General features: G+C 57.2%; 1 protein-coding gene across 1 annotated transcript in view; it reads left to right on the top strand.

The window, feature by feature from the left end:
- The window catches only part of AGRN (agrin), a 128,889-nt gene that overhangs the window by 54,733 nt on the left and 46,298 nt on the right, over positions 1-27,858 (top strand). The window contains 1 exon segment of the mRNA XM_050909387.1: positions 8,360-8,407. Within this exon segment, the coding sequence (XP_050765344.1) occupies positions 8,360-8,407 (48 nt within the window).

Genomic DNA, 27,858 nt, shown 5'->3' with positions numbered 1-27,858 from the left:
GAGGGCACGGGGTCCCATGAGATGCCTGCGAGCCCCCCCATCTGAGGTCAGCGCAGAGATGCGGGGCAGCATGCATGGGTCCTGCTGCTCCCCGTGCTGATGTGCCAGGGCCTGCCCAGGCCCCGAGATGGAGTACGTGTCTCCTGCCAGCTCCGTGCTTCAGAAGCAAGAGGATAAAACTACCGTCCTGCCACGCTGAGCACAGCCAGCTGCACCCAGCCCAGCCCCTTCTGCCTCTCTGCTGCATTTTGGCAGCAGCTACGACATCCTTGCTGTGAAAGCCCAGAAATAAACCCGTTAATGGCACCAGGCTTTGAACTGGCCGGTGACCACATGGAGGCCTTAGTGCATTGAACATTTTCATTTAGAAAACTGGGCAGAGGGGAATATGGATGAGCTCACAGATAATGTTTTCTTGCCTGTAGTAGAGGAATAGCAGCTGTGTCTGAGGGTGTTAAATTGGCCGGCTGTCCCTTGTCCCTCCCTCATCTTTCCTGGCAGACGTGGTGACTTTCTGCCTCTTGCACCCTGCTGGGGCTGGCCCTCCTTCGAACACGTGCAGCCTCAGCCAGGCTGCTTCCAGTCCCAAGGAGGAGGAAAGGCAGAAATGCTCTTGGCGCAGGCGCACAGCGTTGCTCAGAGCGGGGATGATGAGCAGTGGATGGACTGCTCTGGAGCCTCGGCGTGGCTGAGGAATGAGTCCCCTCTGCCTGGGGCTGGCCAGGCTGGGCTGTCCCAGTGTGGACTGAGCCAGACGTAGAGGTACTGTGGGGACCAAGCTGTCCCTATGTCTCAGGTGCCTTTGGCTCACGCACAGGCACCTCTGTCTACTTCAGAGTGGCCTGGAGCTGGTGGTGTGCGTTCAGTGCTGCTGGGCTCACTGGCCAGCTCTTCTGAGCTGCTCACTTCAGAGCCAAAGGCGGCTTTTATGGGCTCTTTCGCCTTGTCAGGTCTTGCTGTATTTTCCTGCCTGGTCCTTCGTGCGCTGGTGTCAGAAGTGTAAAGGCAAGGGCTGAGCACGTGTGGTGGGCACAGTTGGCAGAGGGAGCGGGTGGGAGACCGGCTGTCCCTGCGTGCTGTAGCTCTGGTGCAAAAGGATGCGGGCATTTGTGAAATGCTGTAGCTGTACAGGGGTGTCTACATGCAGCCAGCTCGGGGGGGGGGAGGGGCAATAACAGGCAAAAACGATGACCCACATGGTTGGACCAGGCAAGTGTGATGTCTCCCCAGTGCAAATGGCTCTTCTGATTATAAAGTCTCATCTGAAAGACTTGCAAAGGGCAAAGGTGCAAGTGTTTGTCTTTCCCAAAAGGGTGATGAGCCAACCTGCCCATGCTGGAGTTTGAACCTGCCTCTTGCAGGACACAGAGGCTGTTCGGATCTGAGGCAGTGCTGCCCCTAAAAGTGGCCTCGAAATGGCTGGAGGGGACACAGTCCTTGCAGACCTGGGAAGAAAGGGAGGACTGTGCGGTGGCTGATTTGCATGTGTAAACATGCGTGCAGGAGGATGCAAATGTCCTCGCTTCCCTTTGGGGATTTTTTTTCTTTCTTTATTCGAAGCCAAGCCTTTGGCCTTAGCCTGCATGTGCTGGGATTGCTAGGGAAGCATGGCTCTGAAGCCCTACGGGGGGTGGTGGTGGGGTGTGTCGTGCAGGCCAGGAGGGGAGAGGGATGCTGCTGGGCCAGCGTCAGCATGGCAGTGCCCTGGTGAAGGCATCGGGCAGGAGTTTGGCACCTGTGTCCCAGGGCAGAGCGGAAGGATGCAGGACCAGGCCAAGCTTGCCACACGGTGACCACGCAGAGGAGAGGGCCAGGGCACTCTGCTGGCTTTTTGGGAAGGTCTTGGCTGCTTGTGTGATGCTCCAGAAATTCCCAGGGGGCTGCAGTAGCTGGGGAGGGTACTAGAAATGGGGTAGCAGTGGCAGGGACTTGAGCTTGCCCTTTAAGGGAAAAATAGTGGGTTGGGGGGTGGGGGGCTCCATGTGCGGTGAGGTTCGGGGTCTCTGTCCAGTTGCGGGGTGTTCAGACTTGCTCAGCCAGTCCTCATGCCTCATCCCTGGTGAAGGGAAGGGTGTTGTGCCATGTCCCAGAAGGCAGCCCCGTGGCCTCTGGTGCTGGCTGAGGAGCCCTTTTCCACCTGGCTCATCAGCGCTCTTCCTGGCAGAGGGCTTTGCTTGTGAGGGGGCTCCTGAGATGGGTTCCTAGCAGGGGGCTGCTTGGGAGAGATGGCTTGGCAGAGCGTTTCCCCCTGAGCCCTCGTAGCACTTGGGCTCTCAGGGACTCTTCGCAGCACCTGCGTGTGTCAGGAGGAGAATGGCTCCTGGGGTGCATGCTGATCTGCCTTACTGCTTGGACGTGAGGCCATCAGGCACCGTGCTCGTGTGGGCTCTCCTCCTGGCAGGGTGGTTAGGATGCAGCCCGTGCCTCGCAGCAAGCTGGGATCACGTTCTGTGAGTCCCCAGGGAAGGGAGGGAGCGATGCAAGTTTAAAGAGGAGCAGTGTCTGGGACGTGACTTGGATTTCTTTCCTCCCTTCTCTGTTTTTCTTCTTCCCTGTACTGCTCTTGGCAAGTTGCACCTGCGGTGCTGGGACACCCAGGATGCTCCCAGCCCACATCTCCAGCAGAGAGGAGCAGCGTGGCTTTGTGGTGCAGCTTGTGCCAATCCCACAAGGAGACCCCGCAAGCTGCTGGCTCGTGGTGCCTGAGATGCCCTGCTATAAAGCACCACCCAGTCTCCTCTGCATCTCCCCGCTGGAGGGGAGAGTGGGTGGATTCAGCTTTAGTGTTTGTGTCCCTCGGGCTCCAGGTGAATTGCCAAGGTGAGGGAGGGAGGGGCAGCACGGCAAGACCAGGCTGGGGCTGGGAGAGGGGTACGTGCAGCCAGCAAGGGTTATTCTCACGTCTCAAGTTGTTGTTGCCTTTTGGAAGAGCGGGTGGTGGGAATGCTGCTGTCCAGCTAGCTGGGCACCTCCCTGGGGAAGGGAGGGCCGCGCAGCCCCCGCAGCTGGAGTTGCTGGCAGACCAGCTGTAGCTGCTTCGCATGGAGCCATGGCACCCGGCCATTCCTGTGGGAGAGGAGAGGAGAGTGCTGCTGAGCAGTGGGGCAGCACTGTGGCCCGGACCTGCATGGTGGCTGCTGGCAGTGGCTGGGAGAAAGCTGTGCTTCCCTTCCTGGCTGTGGCAGCTGCCCCGACGGTGCTGAGCAGGGGGAAATGGGAGGAACTTAAAGCAGTTTCTTTGCAATGAGCTTCCCAGTTTGACCACAGCAGGGTTACCTGCTGCCACATCTCCACAGTGCTCATCTTGCCCTACGAGCATGGGACGAGTGTTTGAGGACTCCTTTCTTGCCTTGCTGTCTGTACTCTGCTGTGTCATGTGCCTCTCTGCAGCGCCTGGGGGACAGGGGAGGCTGCAAGAGTCCTCCTGTCCTATGGCTTGGATAATAAACCAGCCTCTGAAACTGCAGGGCTGCGTACAGTCAGCCCAGACTTGTGTTCAAGTGGCTCTGTAACTGGAGGGCCTTCCTTTCACAGGGTTTTGTGTGTAGTCTCCAGAGCTGCTTGCTTCCTCTGTGGTGACGAAGAGCTCAGCCTGTTTGCTAAGGACCATGGCGCCTTAGAAACGAGGCGGCAGGTCATGGCGCTGTAGATGCATGGTACCATGGGCAGGGAAACAGCTTGCCAGGAGTGGTGCGTTTTGCCAGGGACACCATCTCACCAGAGATGGGGGCATCAGCCTGGAGAGGTGCTGTGGAGAGCAGCTATGAAGTGGAGGCCCTGGGAGCCTGGGCTTGTCTTGTGGGCACCAGGTATCACTGCCTTTGGGAGTGCTCGGGCTCTAGCAGGGCTGCCCTGCACTGCTGTTTGCTCTTGCCCCGTTGCTGGACCTTCACTCAAGAAATCTGGCTCTTGGCCCTGGCCTCCCTCTGGCTTTCAGCCCAGCTCTCCTCTTGGCAGCTTTCCTGTCCTTGCTGGCAGCATCCTGCCAAAGGAGAGCGGTGATCAGAAGCTTCTGGCTTCCCAAGGGCAGGAGTAGCCAGGTAGGCAAGGCAGGGAGCAGCACAGCTTGATGGTGCATCTGTGTCCCAGCACCTCTCTTCTCCCCTGCATGCTCTCCGGCTGCCCCCCTGTCCAGCTGGTGTGCTGGCAGTGCCAGCACAGACCCAGAGCACGCAGCGGGTTCCAGCTCCAGCTGGGTCCGTGTGGCCGCAGCCTGGTCCTGCTCCCCGGGCATTTGTGGTGGGGCTGCCCCCAGTCCGTCAGGGTGTGCCGGGCTGTGGAGGTGTGCCTGCCTCCCTCCCTCTAGAATAAATCTCTTAGAAAATAGTAACTAGGGGCTGCTCCTGCTCTTTGCGTGGCTCTGCTGCCGCTGCTGTCCCCAGGGCTCTCGGCCCCCTCCGGGATCCCGCGCGGGGGCGATGCTGGGGAAGGCGTGACGAGTTTCTCTGCCCCTCAGCATCTCGAGTGGGCGAATGGGCAGGTCAGGCGGGGTGGGGAGAGGGGCTCCCCCCCCCCATCCTCTCCCGCGTGGGCCACCGGCGCTGGTGGCTGCGGAGCGCGGTGGGGGCCGGAGCCGCGGTCCCGTTCCCCCCCCCCCCCACCCTGCGCGGAGGTCCCGGGGGAGCCGGGGCAGCGCGACCCCGCCGCCGCCGCCTCCTGCTCTTTGTCTGCGCCGCGCCCGCTCCGCCGCCAGACCGCCGCGCCGCCCCCGTTCGCCTTCGCCTCCCCTTTGTTGGCCGTCGGAGCGCTCGGGAGGGGGCTCGCTCCCCGCCCCCCCCCCTCCCCGCTTGCCGGGGGTCGACCCGCGGCGCCCGGAGCCGAGGGGGCGGGCGTGGAGCCCCGCCGCCGCTGCCGGCCGAGGGAAGGAGGGAGGGAGGGGGGGGGACGCCGGCCCCCGCGGGGCAGAGGAGCGGGCGGGGAAACTTCAGGGCGTGGGGCGGGCGCTCAGGCGGTTGCTGGGGCTTGGGCTTCTTTCCTCGTTGCTCCGTTGTCTGATGCTGCGCGGCCCTTTTCACCGCGCGTGGGGTGAACCTCGGGCGCCGGAATTAGGTCTCCGAGCTCCCGTCGCACGCTGCACGCCCACCCACCCACCCAGCCACCCACCCAGGGCGGCCGCCGCTCCCATCGCTGTCACCCGCGTCTGTGCCGCTTCTCCATGCCGGGCTCCGCGGGGAGCTGGAATCTCTCCGGGAAGGACTGGCATGTCACAGCGGCGTGAGGAGGGGAGCTGGCCTGTCCCGGCCGCCGCCGTGGAGGTGACGGTGCCCGTGCTGGACAGCCTTGCTCTCCGCCGGCGAGGTCTGCGAGGCGGCAGCCCGCCGAGGGGGAGAAGCCGAGCTGCGGCCCCTTCTTGCTCACCGGAGGGCTGGGAGGGTGCCGGAGAGCTGGCACCCAGCTCGCCTGAGGACGGGTGGCGGCGGGGGAGCGCTGTGCACCGGCTGCCCTGGAGGAAAACAGAGCTGAGCAGGGATGGATGTGCGGCGGCTGTGAAAGGAGCCTTGGTGTGGAAGGGGGAGCGCCTGCCCTCGCCCGAGGCGTGGGCCAACTGAGCAGCACCCTTGGGCTGCTCCCAGCACCTGGCTGCGAGGACTTGCCCCAGAGGGTCAGAAGCCAGTGAGTGTGGGAGTGCCTGCCCCGGAGTAGCCATAGCCGGAGGACACAGTGTGGACAGCGGAAGGAGCTCAGCATTCCTGGAGCAAGGCTGGCGTGGAGCCTGAGCGGGGAGCCGAGAGGCAGCCACGCGCCGCCGGGGCGGTGAGACCTCCCCACCAAGAGGATACGGACGTTGCCAAGGCTGCAAGCCTGAGAGGGGTCCCATGCCGGCACCCCTCGTGCGGTCTCTGTCCCAGCCCTGCTCTCGGGAGCCGACACGTGTTGGTGCTGCGGCAGCCCCCACCGTTCCCACGCCGGTAGCAGCTTGTCCCTGTCCCAGCAGGCTTGGCCACGGAACTTGAGCTCTCAGCACTTTTGCCTGGGGTTGTTTAGTTTGCTTTCTGCAGGCAGGTGTGGATTGACACCTCCTGGGCTGGAAGAGGGATTGCTGAGCACAGGACTGTGGGTGTCCCTCTGGAGCGGGCTCAGACCTGACCCCTAGGCTGTGCCTCTGGGATGGCAGATGTGGGGACAAGCTTTTGCTCCTGAAGGTGCCTCCAGCCTGCACTGCCCTCCTGCGAGCAGAGGATGGGAACTTCTGGGAAAACTTAGGTCTTGCAGCTGCCAAAGACAACTGGGGAGGGGGGAAGAGGGATCGATGTGAGCCTTGTGGCTACTCTGCCTTGGATGGGTTGGCAGCGGGTTGAGCTTTGGCCCGCAGCGTGACGGCTGAGCATGACGGCTTGCCAGTACCCCATGGCGCCAGGGGCCTTGGAGCGGGACCGGATGTACCAGCACAAGGTCTCCTTGGTGGTGCGGTATTTCATGATCCCGTGCAACATCTGCCTCATCCTCCTGGCCACCTCGACGCTGGGATTTGCCGTGCTGCTCTTCCTCAACAACTGTAGGTGTCCCCGGGCGCGTGGGAGGAGCAGGGGAGGGAGAGGCAGGGGTTAGGTCAGCCGGCGTGCCGGGGCTCCGGTGCAGAGGCAGCTCTCCCAACGCTGCCAGCCGCCGGCTGGGCTTCACCCTGCGCCCGGGCGCTCATCGCTTGCCTGCTGCTGTCTGGGGAGAAGCAGGGGAGGCGACAGACCGCTCCGCAGCTCTGTCCCACTTTTCCCTGAGATGATGTTGGTTCCAGAACTGCGGAGTGGAGCTGCAAAGGCAGGCGTGCGTGGGCCAGCCCCAGCTCCCCACCGTGCACGGTGTGCTCATGCTCTCAGCTGCGCCAGCACCCGCTGTGTCCTATGTCCCGTTCCCACCCCCACCCCCCCGAAATACTGTGTCTCCTGATCTGCTGCTTGAGGTCTGAGTGTGGGTGATGCTGCTAGGGGGGACGCAGTCAGTCTGTTTGCGAGGCGGGGATCTCGGCAGGGCTGTGTGGGAGGTGAGGGGCAAAAGATGGGCTCTTAGGAGTTCTGCCCTGGCCAGGGGCTTCTGCTGCTCCTTTGTTATAAGCAAACTGCTGAACATTGAGGCCCTGTCACTGTACGCGATGGGTGGGAGATGTGTCTCTTAGGCTGCTCCAGGATCCCCTGCTCTCTGTATGCTCTCTTGCTCTGAAGAATCAGCAGAGGGTTGGGGAAAGATGGAGGAGTTTTCCCTGAGGTTAGGCTGTTGATCTGATCCCTGGTGTGGCTGAGCAGATCACGCACTTGGGTGTGGGTGCATCCACGTATTGTTGGCTGCTGTAGGCACTGTGCTCTGTTGCCTCATCCTTGCACAGGTGCTCACCCTCCCAATGCCTGGCTTTCTCTAGGCGCAGCCTGTGGAGGAAGACACCATCGTGCAGCAGTGTCTTTGACCTCCTTGGTGCTGGAAAGTGCCAAACACCTGCTGTGAGAAAAACCTTTAGAGGGCAGGCAAATCCTCCAGCCTAGCTTTGGGATGCTCTGTTTCCCCTGACGTGTGCGTGGTTAGAAAAAAGCTGTGTAAAACTGCAAAACACATGAATGCATTTAAAAAGCACTGGCGGGAGCAGGGCTCAGGCGATGGTAGGGAAAAGCCTGGTCTGTAATGAGTTGTGTGCCCTCTGCCACAGCCTGGCTTTGCTGCCCTGGGCACATCACTTAAACTGGACTCTGCTCTCTATTGACACTGGCTTTAGGGTGTTTCCCACTCAGGATGGCAGGGTCTGTGGAGCTAACTGCCTGAGTGGAACTCTTCTTGCCCGCCTGCTTAATCAAGGCTTACCTAAATGTAGAGGGCTGGCTGGTGGCAAGGCTGTGCCACCTTGCTCTGGGATCTGTGGTCACGTCCGTGCGAGCTTTCACCTTCTGCTGCCCCAGGCTACCCCTTTCTCCCACCTTTGCCTTCTTGCCTTGGAGGCTGCAGTGTTCCCCACCGCTGTCCTGCTCAACCCAAATGACTTGGAGAGTCACTGCCTAGGTGGGTACGTGTGTGAGAGGTGATACGCAGTGCCATTTGCATCGCAGCCCTGGTGAAACGGCACACAACGGGCTGAGGCACGCCCCAGCCCTGCCAGGCAGAAGAGGGCTGCTGCCAGATCCCAAGCCAGAGATGCTCCATCAATACAAGTGGGAGAGCTGGGGCTCCTGGCTCCTGTTCCTGCTGCTCCCTTCTTGCTGCAGGACCTCCCAGGTGTTCCCTGGGAGTTGGTGCCTGCTTGTGCAGGGCATGTGTGCTGAAGGAATGAAATGCTAGCCCAAAAGCTGCTGGGGAGCTGCGGACAGAGGTCTGAGGGGAGGAGGAGAGAGCGTGCAAAAAGGGAGCTGCTGATAGCCCTGTGTTTTTTGTTTCTTTGCAGACAAGCCCAATAGTTATTTTACTCAGACGCCGCCGACGCCGCGAGATGGTAAGTACACCGTCGCTTGCTCGAGCTCGGTTCCTGTGCTCAGGATGCACTTGAGAGCAAATTGCTTGAGCCTCTCGTGCTTCCCACGGCTGGTGATGGAGCAGCGTCTCCTGACCTAGTGATCTATTTTGCAGCTGACTGGCTGCTCTCTGTGCCTGGAGCAGTACTGCAGCTCACTCATGCCCGTGCCCTGCCCTCGCCCCTGCCCTGGGGATGCAGGAGCATGGTCCTCTGGGGCGAGGAGGGAGGGCAGAGCGACTGTCCCTCCTTGCTCCCTGGGAGGCACAGCAGCCCTTTCTCTGCAGAGGGTTTCCTGGGCAGCTGTGGTGGAAGTGGGGAAGCTCTGGAAAGGAAGGTGGGATCTTCTGTGTGCTGCAGCGGTTTGCAGAGCTTTACTGGTTCATCTGCTGAGGCCATGGAGGGGAGGGAACTGGAGAAAGAGACCTTATCGTTAAAAGCAGCAGTGTTGAATCCAGTGGCTCTTCTGTGTTTGTCCCCTAAGGGTCTTCCTGGATGTTGGCAAAAGGAGGGGGGAAGCAGAAGGAAGTGCATACAGGCTTGCTGCTCTGTAAGCACCGAGAGAAAGGAAAAAAAAAAAAGCAAATGGCATGTGTGCCCATGGTATGTGGCAGAGTCGCAGGTGAGGGAAAGACCATGAGAAGGTGATGGGCTGTTAGCATGAGGAAATAGCCAGAAACAGCATTCTGCCTCCCTTGGTCCCTCTGGTTTTTGGTGTAGTGTCAGAGCAACCCAGGGGAGGACAGTGAGGGAGGTGACTGGTTTCAGCTTGTGGGGCCTGGAGCTTGAGCCTGCATCTCGCTGTGGCCTGGGCAGCCGATGTCCTCCCTGCCGCCCCCCGCCCTGCCCTGGAGCAGGCATAGACCAAGCAGGGAGGGATGCCTGTTCAGGGGAGTGATGTGGACACGGTGTCTCCCTGGGACTCTCCGCTGCCTTAGCATGTCTTGGTCTTGCTGGGAAAGGACTGGAGTGGGTTGTGCTGGCTCATGGCAGCAGGAGGTTAAATGGGCACAAAGCAGGTAGGAATCTCTCCAGCGCAAGTACGTGGGACGTGGGCTGAGCAGCTCAGGGAGGGTGATTTTTGAGGCTAGCAGAGGTTGCTGAGATGCTGTTGGCTGTTCGTTAAATTACTGCTTCTGCTGTGCAGCCAAAGTTGAATCGTCCCAGCCCATCCAGTCTTGGATCAGTCAGCTGCTAACATGGCATAAATGCTACCAAAAAATCCGTTGGGCTTGTGCTCCAGCTGGCAAATGGTTTCAGCTTTATCAGCATCAAGAGCAAAATGGAAGCTGGTGTTCAGCTGGACATCAGGTATCTTACTGCCCTGGCCAGAAGGGGTGTGGGCATGTCAATTCTGGGGGACTGTAACGCAGCTGTCTTTCCTTTCCCGTCCCTGCTTGGGTCCCACAGGTTTCTGCTTCTGGGCTCTCCTAACAATTCCCTCCCCACCTCCAAATTTTAACCTTGCCAGTCATGAGGCAGTGTGGTGCTTTCCTCATCCTCTTCCAGAGTTATTGGTCCTTCCCTGGCAGAGCAGGTGGGACAGCACCTGGGTTTCCTATGGACTTGCATTTTCCCTGGACCTGTGGGACTCATCTATGGATTGCCTCTCACCTGTGGATTCCCTGGTGTCTGATGAGCAGTGCACTCACTAGCACCTCACACCTTTTCTCTGGGCTTACTGAAGCCTTCTGGTTTCACAGACCTGTAGGAACTTTGGTTTTTGAGGCCATGCTGTTATCAGTCAATGGCTTTAAAAGCTGTTGGACACAGGCAGGCAAGCACATGCTCAGATAATGTCATCATAGGAGCTTTGTTTCCTCTGAAAATCAGGCTTAAAATGCCCTGCTTTCTGCTGGCAGGCTGTTCAGTCACCTTCCCCAGCCTCCCTAGTTTCACGTGCACAGATAAGAACCCAGCAGAAAACAGCAGCCAATTAATAACACGTTTGTTTCTTTCTTTCTTTCCTTCTCTGATGGGGGCGGGGAAGGAGGCGGAGGAGAAACGGATGCTAGATAAAATGTGATTAATCTATAATTGGACTAGAGAAGACATCTAAAGCAAAAATAAAAAAGAACGTAGGTGTAACTCCTAGCTTAGGGCTCCAAAATATTAGCAGCCCAGCCCATCCAGATGACATACTCTAAAAGATCTCTGGTCCCCACAGGAGATGGAAAACTACCACCCTTGGTGGGTTGCCAAATGAGGTGCAAGTCTAATACAGTGCAAATGCCTCACGTCGTCTTTGGGAAGCGTTTCTGGGCAGAGGGGAGCAGGGGGCATGGGGAAGGGGTCCCCCTGGGGTGAAGGGGCTGGTCCCTGCTGCTTCTGCTGTGCCGGAGGGACAGCAGTGTTCATCGCCTGGGCTGGCTTGGAGACGTGGCTCTGGTCCTGTGTGTAGTCCACTGGCTTAGACGGGGCTATGCTTGTACTTGTAAACTGCTGGGGCTTGGCTGAGGTTTGCTGAGCGAGGGCCATGGCTCTCCTGTCCTAGGCTTGCTCTCAGGGTGGCTTTGGTGGGACAAGGAGCTGTGCTAGTGAGAACTGTGCCCGGCTGTCCGACCGACGGACCTGTTTGGGGAGGGCTGGCTGGGGAGCCGCCGAACCCTTCTCCCTTCCCCTAACCAGCCGCATCTGAGAGGGACAGGCAGGGGAGGGTCTCTGCCTCGCCGCACCGTGTTCCTTTCCCCAGGCGGTGCCTGGTGGCATGACAAAGGCGGCGGCAAGGATTTGGTGGGTCTCGGCAGGCGGTGGGTGCTCTGGGGCAGGGGCTGTGTCCTGGCACGAGAGTGTGACAGTGCCAGCGTCGAGCTCAGCAGGGCCCCTTGATGGCTGCTTCTCCAGCTGGGCTCCTTGAGGACTGTCGCCTCTTTATCTTCTGGGCCAGATCCTCATCTTCTACAAGTCTGCACAGCTCTGTGGTGAGCAGTGGGTTGCCACCAGCTGGCAGCCTGCGCCGTGAGCCAACAGATCTCTGCCCACCGGTACCAGCTGAGGATCTGCAACTTGCTATTTCTGTCTGGAACCCTGCTACTGGCAGGTTTGCTGTGGTCCTTTCCCCTTCCAAACGGTGGTGCAAAGCTAGACAGAAATCATTGTCTGCCCTGGCAATGTCAGACCTCAGTTTTCATATGAAGGAAGTGGCTTTCTGCACCTCGGGCATCTGCAGCCACGACCACTCCCCTGGTGCTCCAGCAATGCTGGAGGTGAAAGACTTTGCCAGCCAGCAGGGAGGTGTCTCTAATTAGCACTCGTGTGCTATTTATCTCTTCCTTTTCCTCCAATACCAATTTCTACCCTAGAAAACTCTTCAGCCACACGTTGATTTATGGAGTGGTCTCTGCTTCATTTTGCAACAAGGCCATTAATGCTGTTAACTCACTGCTTTCTCCCAAATCTCTCATGGCGCTGGCATTCCCGCAGCTGGGCACGGGATTGTTAAGCTCTATAGAGTCTTAAGGCCTGGCTGACTTAAATGCAGTGCTCCATGAAGGCTGTTGCCTTTTCCCCAGCTGAGGGACTGGCCCGTGGCATCCAAGCTGGCTCATTCTTCTCCTTTCTCATCAGTGGTAGGCAGGAGCTGGGGAGTGTCTGCGTGGGGAGCTGGAGAGGGGGTGGATGTTGGCTCAGCTGCGGCCCCCCAGGGCAGGCTTGCTCTGGAGGGGGGGCTGGCAGGTGTGGTGCAGGGGGCAGGCAGGGTGGGCTGTGTCTTCCTGCATCCCCTGGGGTGAAATAAATGGTGGGGGAGGGTTTGGAGGGTACCTCCTCCCCTTTCCTTGTTCTTGCAGCATCTGTGATGAGAGGTTTGATTTCTGTTTGTTTGCAGCATCCCTTGGTGGAGTCGTGTACGGGAGGCAAGATTGCTTTTGTTGTTTGCTCTGCGGAGGGCAGGGAGAACAATAAGCCCTCTCGGAGCTGTGAAGCCAGGCTGGCGAGAGCTGGGCTGGCTGCTCAGGTGGATCAGTAGGATGAGGCACCGGGCTCTTGGGGTCAGCTCCCTGTCATCCCTCTCTTTCTGCCACCCTCCTCCCCTGGGTGCTCTGCTGGGGTACTTGTTAGTGAGGTCCAGCCAACAGCAGACAGCTCCGGAGCCGAGAGCAGCAAGCGGGACACAAAGCTGCTCTGCTCACACGGGAGCCGGGGGAGGAGAGCAGGGCTCTGCCTCGTTGGTGGCAGTTCTGGCTCTGACCGTGCCTGCGCACACACTCCACTCCTGTTCCTGGTGCGGGCAAGCCTCCTCCAGTTCCCTGGTGCAAGCAGAGGCGAGGGGCTGAGAGCGGAGCAATGCGGGGTGAGCTGCAGCTGGGGCCTCCCCGGCAGGGTGCGGGCAGTGCCCTCCGCCCGTGCTGCTCTCCCAGCCCTGCTAGGGAGAAAGAAGCCCTCCTGGTGTGGCACAGGCTCGGGCAGCCTGTTTGGCCCCTTTTGCTATCACCAGCTCTTTGGTCTGGCAGGTTTGGGTTTGTTGCTGGCCCCAGCAGCCTTCTGGATGAAGCGCAGGAGTGTGTCCTAATCTCAGAGCTACATCTTGCTTCAGCCTGTCTCGAGCAAGCATCCCTCACAGATGGGGAGAGTCATGATAGGTCGCCAGAGTGGTGAGAGCCAGCCCTTTTGCTGGCATCCCTGCGCCTTTGCAGATGTGTTAATGGCACCAGCCAGCTGTGGGTCCTGTCTCTGCTGGGTTTGGAAACATCTGAGAAGACTGAGAGGGCTGGACAGCCATTTCCTTTTGGCGAGCATAGATACAGTGATGCTGGCCCAACCCATTGCACCAGGCCGAGGGAGCAGCGCTAAGCGCTTATTTATGGGTGCATAAAAGCAGCAGTGACGCATGAGATGAGGATATCTGAGAAATTAAATATTGGAAAAATGCTTTCTTGTGCCTGGCAGCCCCATAAATACAGGGTTTGCAGAACTGGTCCAGGCATGGGGTTAGGCAGAGAAAATGCTGGTGCAGATGGCTTTTCAAGTCTGCATCGGAAATCGGTTAGCGGATTAATCCTACAATGCTCTCAGTCCTGGGCACTGTCTTTCACCTGGCTGCTGGATGCTCTCTCTTCAGCACCCTGTTCCATCTTTGCCTCGTCAGGTCCAGCTCCCTTTCCTCCAGTGGCTCCCTCTCCAGCTAGCGTCCCCTCTGCCATGAAGAGACAGACAGCCATCTGTAGCGTTGCGAGGACTGGTTCCCTGTGTCTCTTCTGGTGGCCGTCTCTGCCTTCATGGGGCGTGAACGGTGCTGTGTGTGTTACGGAGCATCTGGTCTGTGCCAGGAGGGTGTTAGGAAATACTCCCCACCTGTAGATGACTCGATGCATTTGGGCAGACTGAGTGTTACCTTGGCTGTGCTGAGGCAGCAAGAGAGCCTGGAGAGTGCATGTGCCTTGCCTCCCTGCAAAGGGGACCATTCTGCTAGGGACAGCCAAGTGGTGTTGGGAAGTGGTGTTTCACGACCTCTCTGCTCTCTTCCAGCCCTGTGTCTGCGTGCGTTGGCAGCTGAGGAGGTGATGCCCGGGCGTGGGGAGAGGCTTTACCTGGCTGCGCAGGGCTGTGGTGCTCTTTGGCACGGAGCACTGGCTGTGCCTGAGCAGCAGCCACGTATCGGAGGTCCTGGTCTGCTCCTCCTGTTTGACACTTCATCAGGAAAAGATGCTCCTTCCTTTTATTTGATCGCTTTTAATTGACATCCCATAATTCTGATGAACAGCTTCCTCTGGCAGTACCATATTGGCATGGATGTAGCGAGGGGGAAATAATTGCCTTGGGCTTAGAAGTCATGTAAGGTACTTACCTCCCCTTGCCTGCTCTGCCTAGTTGTGTGTGCTGCCCACAGCCTACCTGCAGCCCTGAAGTTAAACCTTGCAGTGCGTTGCTGGCGAGAAGGCTGGGGCTAGCCCGCACCTCGGGAGACGTGTGTGCTGTCCGTAACCTCCTCCCGCTGCCAAACTCGCTCTGGGCCCTTCCTTCTCCAGTCCCTTCCTTCTCCAGTCCCTGTCGGAGAGAATAGTGGGAGGCAGCCTTGGGCTTTTAGTTTCTCAAAGGAGCCCGGTGGCTCTCTGGGCAGCTCTGCGCCTGCTCAGGGGACAGGGGAGGGGACGCTTGGCTGCCCTGGGAAGAGCGCTGTGAAAATATAACTTAAAATAAAACACAAGCTCTTCAATTTTGTTCCCTTTGTGCGTGGCGGTACTGGAACACCCTGCTGGCTTTGGCTTGCTAATCCCAGCCTGTTTCTCTTTTGACACAAGCCAATATAAGACTTGGATACAGCAAAATGAATTCATAGCGCAGGCTTTGTGGCGGGGCTGATCTCAGTTAGTAGAATGGGAAGATGCTGTGGATCCATCTTTCTTTTTGTCTGCCAGCAGATGCATTTTGCAGCCCCCCATCTTTTCTGACCACCCCACGCTCTCTTCCTTTCGCACCCATGCTTTTCCCGGCCCCAGTCCTCTCCCACATGTGCGGTTTGAAATGTCCGGAGCTGACTTGCAGGAGCAGGGAAAGCGATCTGCTCCAGCAGTAATCCATCTCGCTACGGCCTCGGGCCGTGGTGTCCACCCATGTCAGCTCCCCACCTGACAAACGCTGTCAGGCAGTGGGGCTGATGTTAAGCCTTGCTGGCGCTCCTTGCAGGCCCACAGTGGCTGCTGGGCTGCCGTGACCTCACCTCTCTGTGTCGAGAAGTGGAACAGGCATGTGTGGGGAAGGGGTGCTCCATGGAGTCGTGTGTGTTTGGGACATGGGCTGCCCCAGGGCCACGGCGGCTCGGTGGAGATGGTCTCCTTCTTGATTGTGCTGTCGATATTCCCCTCACAAGCCCCGTTATGCTGAGGAATGACTTCTTTGCCGAGGCCATATGTGGGGAAGCGTGGTGGGGAGCAGGGAGAGGTTTGCACCCTCCCACCCGAGTGCCTCGCGTCCTGCTGTATGACACTGGGGTAGCCTGTCCCGAGGCAGACGGGCAGAGCCCAGCCGGCCGCTGGCTTCAGCAGCGTGAGCGGTGTTTCTGCACCTCTGGCTGTGTCAGCCAGTGGGCGGCTGGGCTGAGGCTGGCGTTGCTGAGCGAGGAGGGACTCGGAGCATCGGAGCGTGGCGGGAAGTCTTGTCACACATCACGGAACAGGAAAAAAATCACTCTGTGCAAGGTGAAATTTTTGTACCAGGCTTCTCAGCAGCTGCTCGCTTTTAATTACATAGTGCCTACTCCTTCTCTAAGACTTTGCGGCAGCACAGGCTGAAACGCTAACCTCCTGTGCCGCCGGTACGGCGCTTGCACCCGCCACCTCAGGCAGGGGGGTGAGCCGGGGTGCTCTTCTGTTTGCCCCAGGATCCTGGGCAATTCATGCCTCCGGGGTGAAGCCGTCCGTCCCCTAGCTGGCCCAGGGTGTCCCGCAGTGAAGTCACCGTGGTTATGTCTTTGGCTTCCCCTTCCTTTTTTTCTTGCTCATATTTGCACCCTATGGCAGTGAGGCAACAGCTCAGGAGCCAGAACTGGGGTCTGCTTGTGCAGCTTCATCCCCATGCCTTCGCCCTATGGCCCAGCCTGGCTTTCTTGCCCGTTGCTTGCAGTGGGAGCAACTGTTTCCCTGCCTGGGTTTTGCACTCTGAGCACCGCAGCAAAGTGTGCTTCAGCCGAACCAGCTCAGACTGCTTCAGGGTTGCTCTGGAGAGCGGAGAGATGCTAAACATAGCTCTTCAAAAGCTGAGCGGTAGATAAGGTAGCAGCAGTTATTAGACACCACTTTTGATCTCTTGAGAGCATTCTTCTCCATTTACAGTGAGGTTTGAGCTTTCTCTTGGGGATCAATTTATGCACTTTCATGTTACGTGGCTTAAGTGTTAGAGGAGGAGTAGATGGGAGAACTGCTAAGGTGTTCCTGTTTTCCCTGTATCAGGTCCTTGCCAAGGCTGCAGATCCCCAAGCTTGCTTCGCTGTCCCCACACCTCTGCCTCATGTCTCCCAGGACTATCCTTTTGGCATCTAGCCTTGGAGCGTTGTGACAAAGAAACAGCATTTGTCTTGCTTTGTTTTCTCTTCCCCTTGGCTGTGTCATGCTGAAGTTGATGTGTGATACCTTTCAGAGAGAGCTAGTGCATCACTACCAGCTCCCGAGTTAGCCCACTGCAAATACTGCCTGGCGCTGTACTGTGGCAGAGTTGCCAAGTGAACGTTGTTTTTGTAGGAACGTGCCCCGAGGTCACAGTGACACAAGGAGTCTTGCTGTTTCGGTGGCAGGCAAGTGTTTGCCGAGAACAGGAGCGGCTGTGCATGCTCCAGGTCTGCTCGGCCAAGGCAGGCATCCCAAGCACCTTCTGCCAGAAGCAGGGATCCGGCTCCTCCGGGGGCAGGCTGCGAGGCTGGGGCAGCACAGGAGTCTGTCTGTCCTGCGTAAAGGGGTGTTCTGTCTGCCGGGATCACCAAGGCTGAATACCTCCTCTCCTGGACAGGGCACTTGGTGCGGAGCTGCCGCCTAAGCTGGCAGGCTGGGCAGCCCTCTGCCCCGCAGCAAAGGGACAGCCCAGGGTGGGCACATTTGTAGTGGGAGGCAGCGTGCAGCCGAGAGGAGGCCAGGCTTAGCACAGACCCTGTGGCTTAGGGATGTAGTCGCTATGTTTTATACTTCATACGAAGTGCAGAGGGAGAGCAAAGGACAGCAGGAGGCATGAAGCTGGCTGAGACCCCCAGGGTATGAGCAAGCTCCTTGCAAAGAGCATGAGTAGACCTCGCAGAGTGCCCAGCAGCCTGGGGCCTGGGAAAGGTTGGCAAAGGGCGGCGTGCTGACTTTGCCAACTGTGCAGCTGAGTGCTGGCTTTGGATCTGCTGTGGCTGGGGAGGAGCCGTCTTTCCCTCCAGGCATCCAGAGCCTGCTGCAGCCCTCCTTCCCTTGCTGAGCTCTCTAATCTCCCTGATTTGTAAGCACTGTTTTGCAGAGCGTGGCCTCTGCAGGCAGGCGGGAGCAGGTTAAAACAATCCAAGTATTTTTTTTTTCTTGCCCTTGCCTCCCTCCCTTGTGTGGGCTGTGTACGGGCTGCCATCCCATCTGGGTGCACTCTTTGTGTGCGCTGAGCTTTGGGTGTTTTGCTGCGGCGTGGCTCCTCGGGGCAGATTCCTGCTCTTGGCCGCTTGCTCTGTGGCGAGGCTGGGGGATCTGGGTGCGCTGGGGTGTGCAGGCAGGGCAGCGGGAGCCTGCTGCTGAGGCTGGCTTCTCGCTTGCATCCCTTGTGGAGCAGGTTTCCAAACTGCTCCTCTCTCTGATAGAGGCTGATGAATTCTTCCAGTGATTAGGAACTGTGGTAGTCTGCTCAGAGCCACTCTCGCAGGGCGCTCATGACAGATTAATGAGGGAGTCTTTTAAGATGATGTTTGATTTGCAAGAGTGACTTTGATGTTTTAGACCCAAGAACACAATGCTTTCAACTCCTCCCTGCTCTGCTCTGCCCTGCCCGCCCCCGGCACCGCCTTCACCTTGCTCACTACCATCTCTCTGCCTCCAGCACATGATTTTGCTTTTAGATCTTCCAACTGATCAACTCTTTTCCGTCCTGCACACCTCTGCTGACCCCCAATTATAGACTGTGTAGTCAGCACTCCTGCTCCTCCTTTGTCTGCCTTGGCCGGTGCTGCCTGCATCGCCCATGTCAGCCCTGAGAGGCGCCGGGCTGCCCTTTCCCGGGGGGGGGACGAGCTGCAGTGCTGACTGCTCTGGTGCTGCTGCTCGTAGGTTAGATTTCAGTCACAGTGGCTTTTAGAAGTGAAGAGGTTTTTTCAGGCAGCTGGGCTGTAAAAGGTTGTGGCTGGTGATGACCACGTTTCTGGGCTTCCCCTCACTGTCTCTCCATGTGACACAGGAGTGCAGAGTGTGTTTGGGGGTGCTGAACCACCACACTGTGGTCTCAGGAGGAGATACCTGGTTTCCCAGCGATCTCTGTCACGTGTAGAGCTGTGCAAGCAAGATCCTTGGAGAGCTGAGAGTGTCACAGAGGCTCCCAAACTGGATGGTGGATGCCTACCATTCTCTCAGCTTCTTAAGGACCTTCCATCCTTAGAACATGTCAGCTTGAAAACTTTAAGTGGTTTGGAGACTTGTTCTGGAGAGGTTGTTGTGGCCTTGGGGACCACAGATTTGTGGCTGCAGTGTAGCTCAGCTCTGTGGCTAAACCGTGGGAGTAAAGATGCGCACAATCCTGATGAGCGAAGAGGCGTGCTGCCTGCCCCATCCCCTTTGGTAGCTGTAGGGCAGTATGCAGGGCTGCTGGCAGTGCCTTTAGCCAGCATTTGCCCCTGGCCTGCCGCTGCTCAGTGAGGCAGCTTTCCAGATCCACACCAGTGGCATCGCATGAAGTCACTGTCCCATGTTGTAGGCAGGGGTAGGGCACGAAGTGGGTGAAGATGGGCAAAACTGGGGCTCGAGGACTCAGGGCTAGCGTGTCCCTAGTGCTGCTCTGGCTGTGCCGGGGGTAGGGGCTCTAAGCAAAAGTGCCTGGGTTAAGCAGTGTGGTGTTAATGACACATGAACTGACAGCTCTGTGTTTCTTTCCTGGGAGACCTGGTGCTGATCTCGGCGTGGCCTGGGAGGTGCCGAGCGGCGTTTAGCTAGGGCTGTGGGGTGGACACCCCGGCTCTGCTGCCGGTGCCTGCATGTGGCTCTCCCGGCCCCTCAGCAGAGGCCTTTGAGCAGGGCAGGTGGCTGCTCCTCCCTCACCGAGCAAGCCCTGGCTGATGCAATTAATATTGATGGCAGGGAGGGTGGGCCCGGGAAGAGGAGTAAATGTGCACAGGCGAGAGTCTCGGCTGGAGCGCCGGCCTAACGGTCTCCATGGCAACAGGCACCTCGCGCTCATGCAGAATTAATGCCGGCCTTCGCTGTCCTGACACGCGTGCATGGCTCCGTCCCCAGGGCCTTGCGTTTCCCTCTGCCTTTTTGGCACAAGGAAGCCCCAAAAGCAGCTCTGCCCTGCTCTTTGCTTGCTTCTCCTGCCTTTTGCACCGGCGGTCTCCTTACGTATTGGATGGCAGCAGAGCAGGCTTGCTTAGGCTGTCGTGGTGGGGCCTTGCCCCTTCTGCAGAAGGAAGGCTCAGCCTCAGCCCCTGGGGTTTATTGTACATGTGCCCTCACCCTTTGCTATTAGGCGTGCTTGCCTGCTACTGCCTCGCTTGTGCTTGTCTCCTGGCCGAGGAACTGTCCATGGCAGGCTCCTCCGCAGCCCGCGGGCGCTGTCCAGCGATTTCTGTGGCTTCTTGCCTGCTCCGTGGTGGGGGCTTCTCCTCTCTAACGTAGGTATTTAACAGTGACTGCTCCGAGGCAGGATTTGGGACAGGACAAGTCAGTAGTGTGGCCCACTAGTGACTTCCCCATCCTTGGGGACCACGTGAGGCACGGTGGTAGGTGGCACGCAGAGGTGCACGTCTGCTCAGTGCCTGTCAGTGTGCATTAGGGATTGAAAAGATGTATTTGAGCATCACAGCTTTTGCCCTCTGCTGCCCAGCCTAATCAGTTCGGGGCTGCTCTCCACTTTGTATTCCCCAGTCCAGTCTGCTTTAAATGGCTTTAGCAGGGGAGCACCCACCGCTTTCCAGAGAGGGAGAGTTTTCAGTCCAGTAGCATTAGATGAAAAGGCAGCCACCTTGCACATTTGGCACGGATATCCTCATTCTTCAATTTCAGGCTCTTCCTGTGAACAAAAATACCCAGTGCCAGCGGTTCAGCTACCAGCGGGTCACCAGAGGTGCAGGTTGCCCTGACCTTCCTGGGTGTGCTGCGGGGAAGTGTCCTTCTCTCTCCGTCTCCTGCCTGTGGCCCTTGCTGCAGGGATTCGTGGCTGTATCTGTCCGGAGCATGGCAGCGTGGCTGTTGTGCATTGTTAGCCTTTCCTCTCTCCTGTCACTGGAGACACTTTAAGCCATGAAAGCGGGTACATCCCACCCTCCTTTCTCCCACCTGCGAGCTGTAGTCAAGTTTCTGGCTGTGCTTTTCTGATTGTTTTTCTCAGCCCGTTTGGAGAAGGGACGGACTCCCCTGGGAGCTGGAGCGGGTCCAGGCTGGCAAACACACGTTCTGCCTTCAGCAGGCAGGCCTGGCTGGGGAGGGGGGGGTGCCGGGAATCGCCTGCGCATTTTCCCGGCATCCCCCTCCTCTGTGGGTGTTCAGGGCCCTCCTCCTCCCTTGGCAAGATTCCTGCCGAGGAGAAAGCTTCGGTCCTGGTCGGGGCGAACCGTGTGCCTGCCAGAGCCTCTCTCAGGTGCTCCTCTCGGTGGCCCGGCTTCATGGCCGGGCACTGGTGGTGAACACAGGGCGGGCAGGCAGGCACGTGCTGTAGAGGGCCTGGCAGGGTGCAATAAGCTATCAGCAAGCTACTCCAGTAGCATTTTTTTCTTTTCTCTACAGTGGAAAAGAGCAATTTTGACATTACATTTATGATTATTGTTATTAAGCTGGAGAAACATTTTAATGTGAATGCTTGGGGCTTATTAGATAGAGCTCTTCACCTCAAGATCTCAAAGCACTTGATGAAGCCAGCTTGTTATTAATCCCTACTACTTATATTGAGCTACTTACCTACCGACATTAGGGGTTTGGTGATTATTATCATCTGCATTTTTTGTAAACGGGAGAACCAAGGTGCAGAACTTGATGGGGAGTTGAAGCTGGAAGCTCTGAAGCTGGAAGCAGAAACTGCTCTCGACCCTCCCTGCCTGCAGCCGGCTGCTGTCTCCCTGCTGCTTGTCCTTGCTGCTCCGGTCCAGGAGGCTTGGAAGAAGGCTGGGATGGATTGAGAAGCTGGCCCAAGAGCTCTACCTGGAGCACTTTGTGCAAATGGCTGCATGGCCAGAACTGGCAGCTGGGAGAGAAGGGGAGGGTGCTGGCTCCAGGCTGGGGAGGGCAGCGTGCAACTTGAAGCGTTGGCTGCTGCGTTTTTTAGGATGCAGGGGACTGAAGGAGGGCACAGTACATGCCTCGGGGCGGGGGGAGAGGGGGTTGCTGAGGCACAGAGCGAGCTCTTTGCATACATGTGTTGTCATGGGCTCTCACTTGGCAGAATAACCTTAATCTTGCCAGCTCCGGCCTGGGAGTGCACCAGGATGGGCCAGTATACGTGTGTGTGCGGTGCAGCATCTTCGTTTTGTCCAGTCTCTTGGGCCCAGCTCAAGCAGAGTCTTTACTTCAATGGCAGTCTTTTCCCGAGCTGCCTGCAGCCTCACACCAATTCCCGCATCTCTGCAGAGTGGAGCTGCGTGTGGCTTGTAGCCATTCTCGTGGTGGCTCTCACCCTCCCTGTTGGCCGCAGCGGAGCCATCCTATTCTCAGCTGTCCTTCCAGCCGTTTTGGGCATCTGCAGGCACTGTTGGATGCGAGGAGGTGGAGCTGGTGCCATCTGCCCTGGCAGCTACTCATGGAGTACCAGCCACCTGTGCCCGCACAGCCTGCTTTGGGAAATGCTGAGCTGAACCTTGGCACGGGCTTCCCTGGTAATGAAGCATCCTGCTCCCTCCCTGGTGCTAATTAGGGGCTGCCTGAGGAAGTGTCATGGATGGGGTGGGAGGCTTGGATCTGAACCGGTGTCATTACACCTGGTGCAATGGGTAGTGGTTCTTCTTTCTGCAGGAGCAGCTTGTGCGTCGGTCCAGAGAAGCACTGGCAGGCTGGGGAAGGTGTTTCCATAGGTGGCTTCTGTCGCTTGGTTGCTGTGCCTGGCTGGTACCCCTGCCCTGCTGCCTTTTGGGAGGAGCCATCCCCTCTCGCCCCAGCGTTTTCTGTAAACACCCCACGCTGCGAGCCCCCCGGGCCAGGCAAGGTCTGCCCTGCAGGCTGTTGTGCGGTAAACGGACACCATAGTGGCACCCAAGTTCACTCCCTCATCTGCTCATCTTGGGGGGGGCAGGAGGCAGCTGGCAGGCAGGCAGGCAGAGGCCAGCCACGGCTCCAGCTGGTGTGGGGTGGGAGCTGCCCCGCACGTTCCCCTTGCCTGTTGGAGAATGCAGCTGCATGGCCTGTTCCCCAGGCTGCGGCAGTGCCCTGACCTTCCTCCTCTGCTCTGGGCTGTTAGGAGGAGAGGCCAGAGCGCTTCGGTGTGCCCCTCGCCTTCCCCAATTAGCCAGAGGGCAGGAAACCCTCGTTAGCATCCCTTTGTGCTCTTTACCTTGAACCGGGCGGTCACTGCAGGACACAAGGTAGAGCCTCAGAACATAGCTTATCTGAGCTGGAGCCGAGGCTCTGAACCCAGTCAGGTCTTTCCCCTAGCCTTGATCTCTTCTAAAAGCCTTTCTTGCTTTTGCAGGCTCAGCCTGGGGTGGCTGAGGGCGAGGAAACTGCTCTGTCTGCCCATGGAGTCATGCTGACTCAGTTGTGGCAGGAAGCACAGTACCATGAATTATTTGTGGCAACACCTTTTGCTTTTCCCCTCCTCTCCAGGAGGTGCACTTTTTTATTATTATTGTTGTTGTTATTGTTATTTATTATTCTGTTTCTGCTCCAGTGCTGCTAAGAGACATGGAGAGGCTTGGCTGGTATTCAGCGTGGTTACAATAAGCCCAAGCCCTCCCTTTTGTTCTGTACAGCTTGCTCAAGTGTTGTATAGATACCTCACTTTAGCTGTTTCTCTCCCTCATCTTCGGTGGCTCAGGAGGTTTGGGAAAGGTCAGCTCCTAGCTGTAGCTTTTTTCTGCTCCAGACAAGTGCTGCTCTCATTGTTTGCCAAATGCCTTGCTGCGCCTCATCTCTGCAGCACTAGGATGATTTAACCAGAGCTGTGCTTTGCTTTAGATCCAGTCTGCTCTCTGACCTTGCTGCACAGCCTTGCCGTGTGCTTTGTAGACAGTTTTGAAGCACAGTCTTGAACAAGTGGTGAGAGATCCCACCTCCCCTCTGCGACCGGGGAACAGGCACAATAGGCTGCAGCCTCCAACATCCTGAGCAGGGGCTCCATCTGTTGCAAGCTCACGCTGACTTTGGTTCGCCACTGCCTTCCAGTGTCCGTCCTGCAGAGGCGTCCATCATAGCTGGCTCAAAAGCTCCCAGCTGCAGTGTTGCCGTGGATAAGGCAGGCTTCAGGCTTGGTCTCAAGCAAGCCCTGCCCTGGCATGTCTGTTGGGTGATGTAGAAGGCACACTGGTAGGAAAATGTATGGTCATTATCCTGGTGATGTTGTACAGATGTCACTAGAGGGGCAGCAGGCAGGCAGAGCCCTGGTCCCTCTGCGCACCCCTGGTCTCTGGTGCTTGTCCCAGTTGGGTGGGCAGGTAGACGATTTCCTTGCCGTGCTGATGAGCACCATGTCTGCACTCCTGTCTGCCCTGTCTCATCTCAAGCTCGGGAGCGTGAAGGCAAGGCTGGTCGCTTTGTTGTATCGTGGCCTGACGCCCAGCAGAGCAGAGCCCAGCCCCTGGACACCTGAAATAGCACCGGCGCTGGGAACAGGGTCTGCAGCCCCTCACTTGTGGGGTGCTTTGGATAGCATGATCTTCACCAGCACTGTTAGGAATCAAATTTAAGAGGTCCTTGCACTTCTGTAGGCTTTATCTGCTGCCTGGAGTTTATTTGGGCTGTCATGTACAAGCGTTAGGACAAGAGCACTTTGTGCCTCACTTATTGCTGCCTTCTGCCCACGCCCAGCAAAGCGCTTCTGTCTGTAGTGGCTCTGCACGGGGAATGGGATGTGAAGGCTTGGTCGTTGCCAGGTACCCTGGAACTGGGCTAATAGCCTCTTCTTTTTGCTTCTGATTTCCCAACTTTTATTCCTTCCATGTCAGTGATTGTTACACTTCTTGAGTCCTCCCAGGTAAAATTAGAGAGAGAGAGAGAGAGATGTTGGGGAAGAAGGAAGCTCCCTTGGAATTTCATCTTTTGCAGAGCTTGTTGGGTTGAATCATCTTAGCAGGCATAATAAACCTGTTTCATCTCCTGGGTCTGGCAGGGGAATTAAGGCATTTTGTTTTATTCTCGTTGGTGTTCTGAACTTGCATCATCCAACTGCATCCCAGCACTGGATGAGTGAGTTTTCAAAATCATCTGCTGTGAACAAATAGCCTTCTTCACCAGTAGCACTAGCAATGATTAGAAGTGAAAAAAAACTTAAACAACCAATTTGCTTGTCACAATTTGTTTCTGGTTTGAAGCATTTTTCTTTCTCGCTTTGTCTGCTTCTCAGCCTGATCACTGAAACTCAATGAAGCTTGGTCCTCGTCCGCAGGAGGGATTGAAGCACGGTGTTTGGGGGTTGCACCCTGCCATACCCCCGCTATCCGTCCTGCCCGGGCGGCTGCGGGACAGCCGGGCCATCCCCTTGAGTCGGGATGAGCTCCGAGGCACCGCAGTGTGCAAGCTTCTCTCCCAGGGACGGAGCTTGTTGGCAGGGAGTGGGAAGGTGTCTGTCACACACTGATGCTGTAAAAGCTCGCTTCTACAACATTCAGTTGATGTGGAATGGGAGGTAAATAAATACCCTTTATATCGTCTCTTTTGCTCACATATTGGCCTATTATGTCCCTAATGTGTTTATGAAACACGATTCTAGGGGCAAGGATAGAATGAAACTTCAATTCTGATAAAATATCAGTTTTCCTTATGTGGTTTGACTCAATTAACTTTATAGCCTTTTTGTCATTTAACATTGCTTTTATCGCTTCAGATTAAGAGATTCTTAAATATATGTGGGCAAAACGATTACAGGGAGGATCACTTAAAAGGTGACAAGACCCAGTTTGGCTCCAAATTAGAATGAAGTTTTTTTGAAGAAGAGTCAAAACCATGAGCAGTGTTTTAATTTCTTCAGAAGTCCTGTCCAGTCCTGAAAGCTTTTTCCTGCCGGGTTCACAGGCTGGCTGCTGCGGAGCGCTGCGGGCTCTGGGAAGAGAAATGGACAGCAGGGGACCGAAGGCAAAAGTGCTGTTGGCACATGAGCCAGGTGGGAAGGAAATGCACCCGAAAATAGCAGCAAGTGTCTTAGGACAGGGTTTTTGAAGTGCTTGGTGCTGCCCTGAATTGGGTCCCACTGAAAACTTTCTCAGTTTGGGTGGGAGCAGACCTGGGCTGGCTGTTCGCTTTGGAAGCCCTCACCTTGGATGTGTGAGACTCTTTTCCCGTACTCTGAGGCAAAAGACAAGAACAGAAGAGCTCAAGAAAGGAGAGAGCTGTCCCTGACACCTACTTTGAAATCCTGGACACACGTCCCACCTTGGTTTCCCTATCTGCAAGTGTGCTGCTGAACCTGGGCTGGCATGTCCTGAAGGCAAGTGCCTTCAGACAGGCACTTCTCTTCCCTTTTTCCCTTCCTTTTTCCCTTCCTTTTTCCCTGATCTCTAAGACAGCTCCATCTCTGCCTCCCCTGTGACTGACAGCTGATTATGCACTACACAGTTATACTTCTGTTCCGCAGACCTGTGCCTCGGGGCGGGGGGACAGGATGAATCCCCGCTTGTCCTGCATTTCACATTCCTCACTTGCACACCTCCCCTGTACCCTCTAATCTCACAGCTCAACAGGCTCATCTGCATTTAGAAAAAAAAAAAAGAGAGAGAGAGAGAGAAAGAGCAGCAATGGAAAGAGCAGGAGAGACTATCCAGAGCACTTCATAAAAAAGATGAATTGCTTTTAGATATTGGGCAGGAGAGAAAGAGAGTTCTTTTTTATTTGATGATATTAGTCTCTTAGTGGTGCATTGTTGCTGTGCATATGAGCTCAAAATCTCAAGGCAGTCAAAGGCAAACGCCCGGGAATTGAAGTGTAAATGAGCCGCTGTCAAGCATTTTATTTTGCCTTTTACGATTTCTCTTTCTCTCGTTATGTAGGTCAGTCTCCGTTTCTAACGTATGCTGTGTGTGGAGGCGGGCGCGGGGCGGTAAGGTGTGCCCGGAGGTGCCCGCTGCGCGTGGGCGCAGTAGTGCCGTGGCAGGTGCCGGTGCAGGGACTGCACTTGACGCAGCAGCTGTGCATGCAGGGTGGTGCAGTGGGTGTGCGGTGCATATGTACGTGCCCAATGGTGTGTGTTGTGAGTATAGGGCTGTGCCCATGGCGGTACCCACTGGGCAGAAAGCTCTGGCGTCCCTTGCTCTCGCTGTCTCACCTGCAGACCACTGAGTTTGGAGACACCTGTCCTCTCCCTTCCTCCCTCCAACCTAAGAATTACATTTCCTACCACATTAGCAATTCAGATGCTGAACTGGTCTGTGCTGGCTGCTCTGATTAGTGGGTGCGATAAAGAGATTTGTGCATCTCCTTTAGAGAGACACCAGCCACGTGATTCGGCTGCTTTGCATAAATGGCGATGAATAAAACAGTGTGTGCGTGTGGGACAATCTGTCCCACACTGGGACAGGTGAGGATGTTTTCTTCTCCATTCCTTGACTTTCCTTTCTCTTGCTGGTTAGCAGAAAACATGTTGTGTTGTGGAGGACTTACAAAGGCTTGAGCAGAGGGAGCCTGGGCAGAGCAAGTGCTTTCCGGAGCCCTGGGGATGCTTCTCCGTGTCTGTAGTGGGGTTGGAGGCACCTCCCTGCTCACGAGCTGGGCCTCGACCTCCCCGCTGTGCTGCGGAGCTGGTGACAGACCTTTCTTTCTTCAGTTCATGCTGGCAGTAAGCAGAATGGGCAGCCTGGAGTGAGAAGGGGCACAGAGGAGGCAAGAGGGCTGACCATGGGTTTGTTAGCTCCTTTTGGACCATGCTGTGCCCCAGCCTCTTCCTTCCCTGTCCTTGCATGGGATGAAGGTGCCTAGCACATATCCTGCCTTACCCGGCCGCTCTCAAAGGGCAGCAGGGCTCACTCACTCAGGCGAGACTGCGGTAGAGCCAATGTGGACGGTAGCGCGGTGCCTGAGGGCAAAGGGGGTGCTGCCTTCCAGGGCAACTGCCTTTCAGAGGAAGCTTTCTCTGGGTCACAGGCTTTATCAACCCCACTGTCAGTGCTGCCCTTCCCCGTGGCCTCTGTGCTGTCTGCTCCACACAGTACCGGCGCGATGGAGCAGGCGCTGAGGTTACCTGTGCCTTTGCTTAATGCCTGTGCTCCGGGCACAGGCAGGAGCTGGGGGCTCGGGGCGCAGCAGCCCTGGCAGGGCAGCCTGGCTGCCTTGCGCCGTTCCCTGCCTGCGCTGGGCCGACTCTTGTTCTCAGGTGCATGGCTTTGGGGTGGGTGGCTCTGGCAAGGTTGGCTCGGCTCCCTACACCTCAAATGCACCCTAGGCACCCCTGGAGAGGGACGCAACTTAACCACCTGGTTCCTGGCAGGCAGTGAGAGGCGGCATGCTGAGACGATGACATCCTCGCCCTGAGCCAGGAAAGGACCTTGCTGTGCCTAGAGCATCCTCCTCTCACTGACCCTGCCCTTGCAGTCCTGGTCCCCTGGAGGGCTGCAGCCCCTCCCCGAGCCTGGGTGGTGTGAGCAGCCCTGCTAGGGGAGGGAGGGGAGGCATGGGTGGGTGCCTGCACCCAGGCGCTGGTCTGCACTCCTC

This window comes from Gymnogyps californianus, chromosome 21, assembly GCF_018139145.2.
Source record: "Gymnogyps californianus isolate 813 chromosome 21, ASM1813914v2, whole genome shotgun sequence".
In the NCBI taxonomy this organism is placed as follows: Eukaryota; Metazoa; Chordata; class Aves; order Accipitriformes; family Cathartidae; genus Gymnogyps; species Gymnogyps californianus.
The sequence above is the reverse complement of the archived record's forward strand: the minus strand, read 5'-3'. Positions and strand labels throughout refer to the sequence as shown.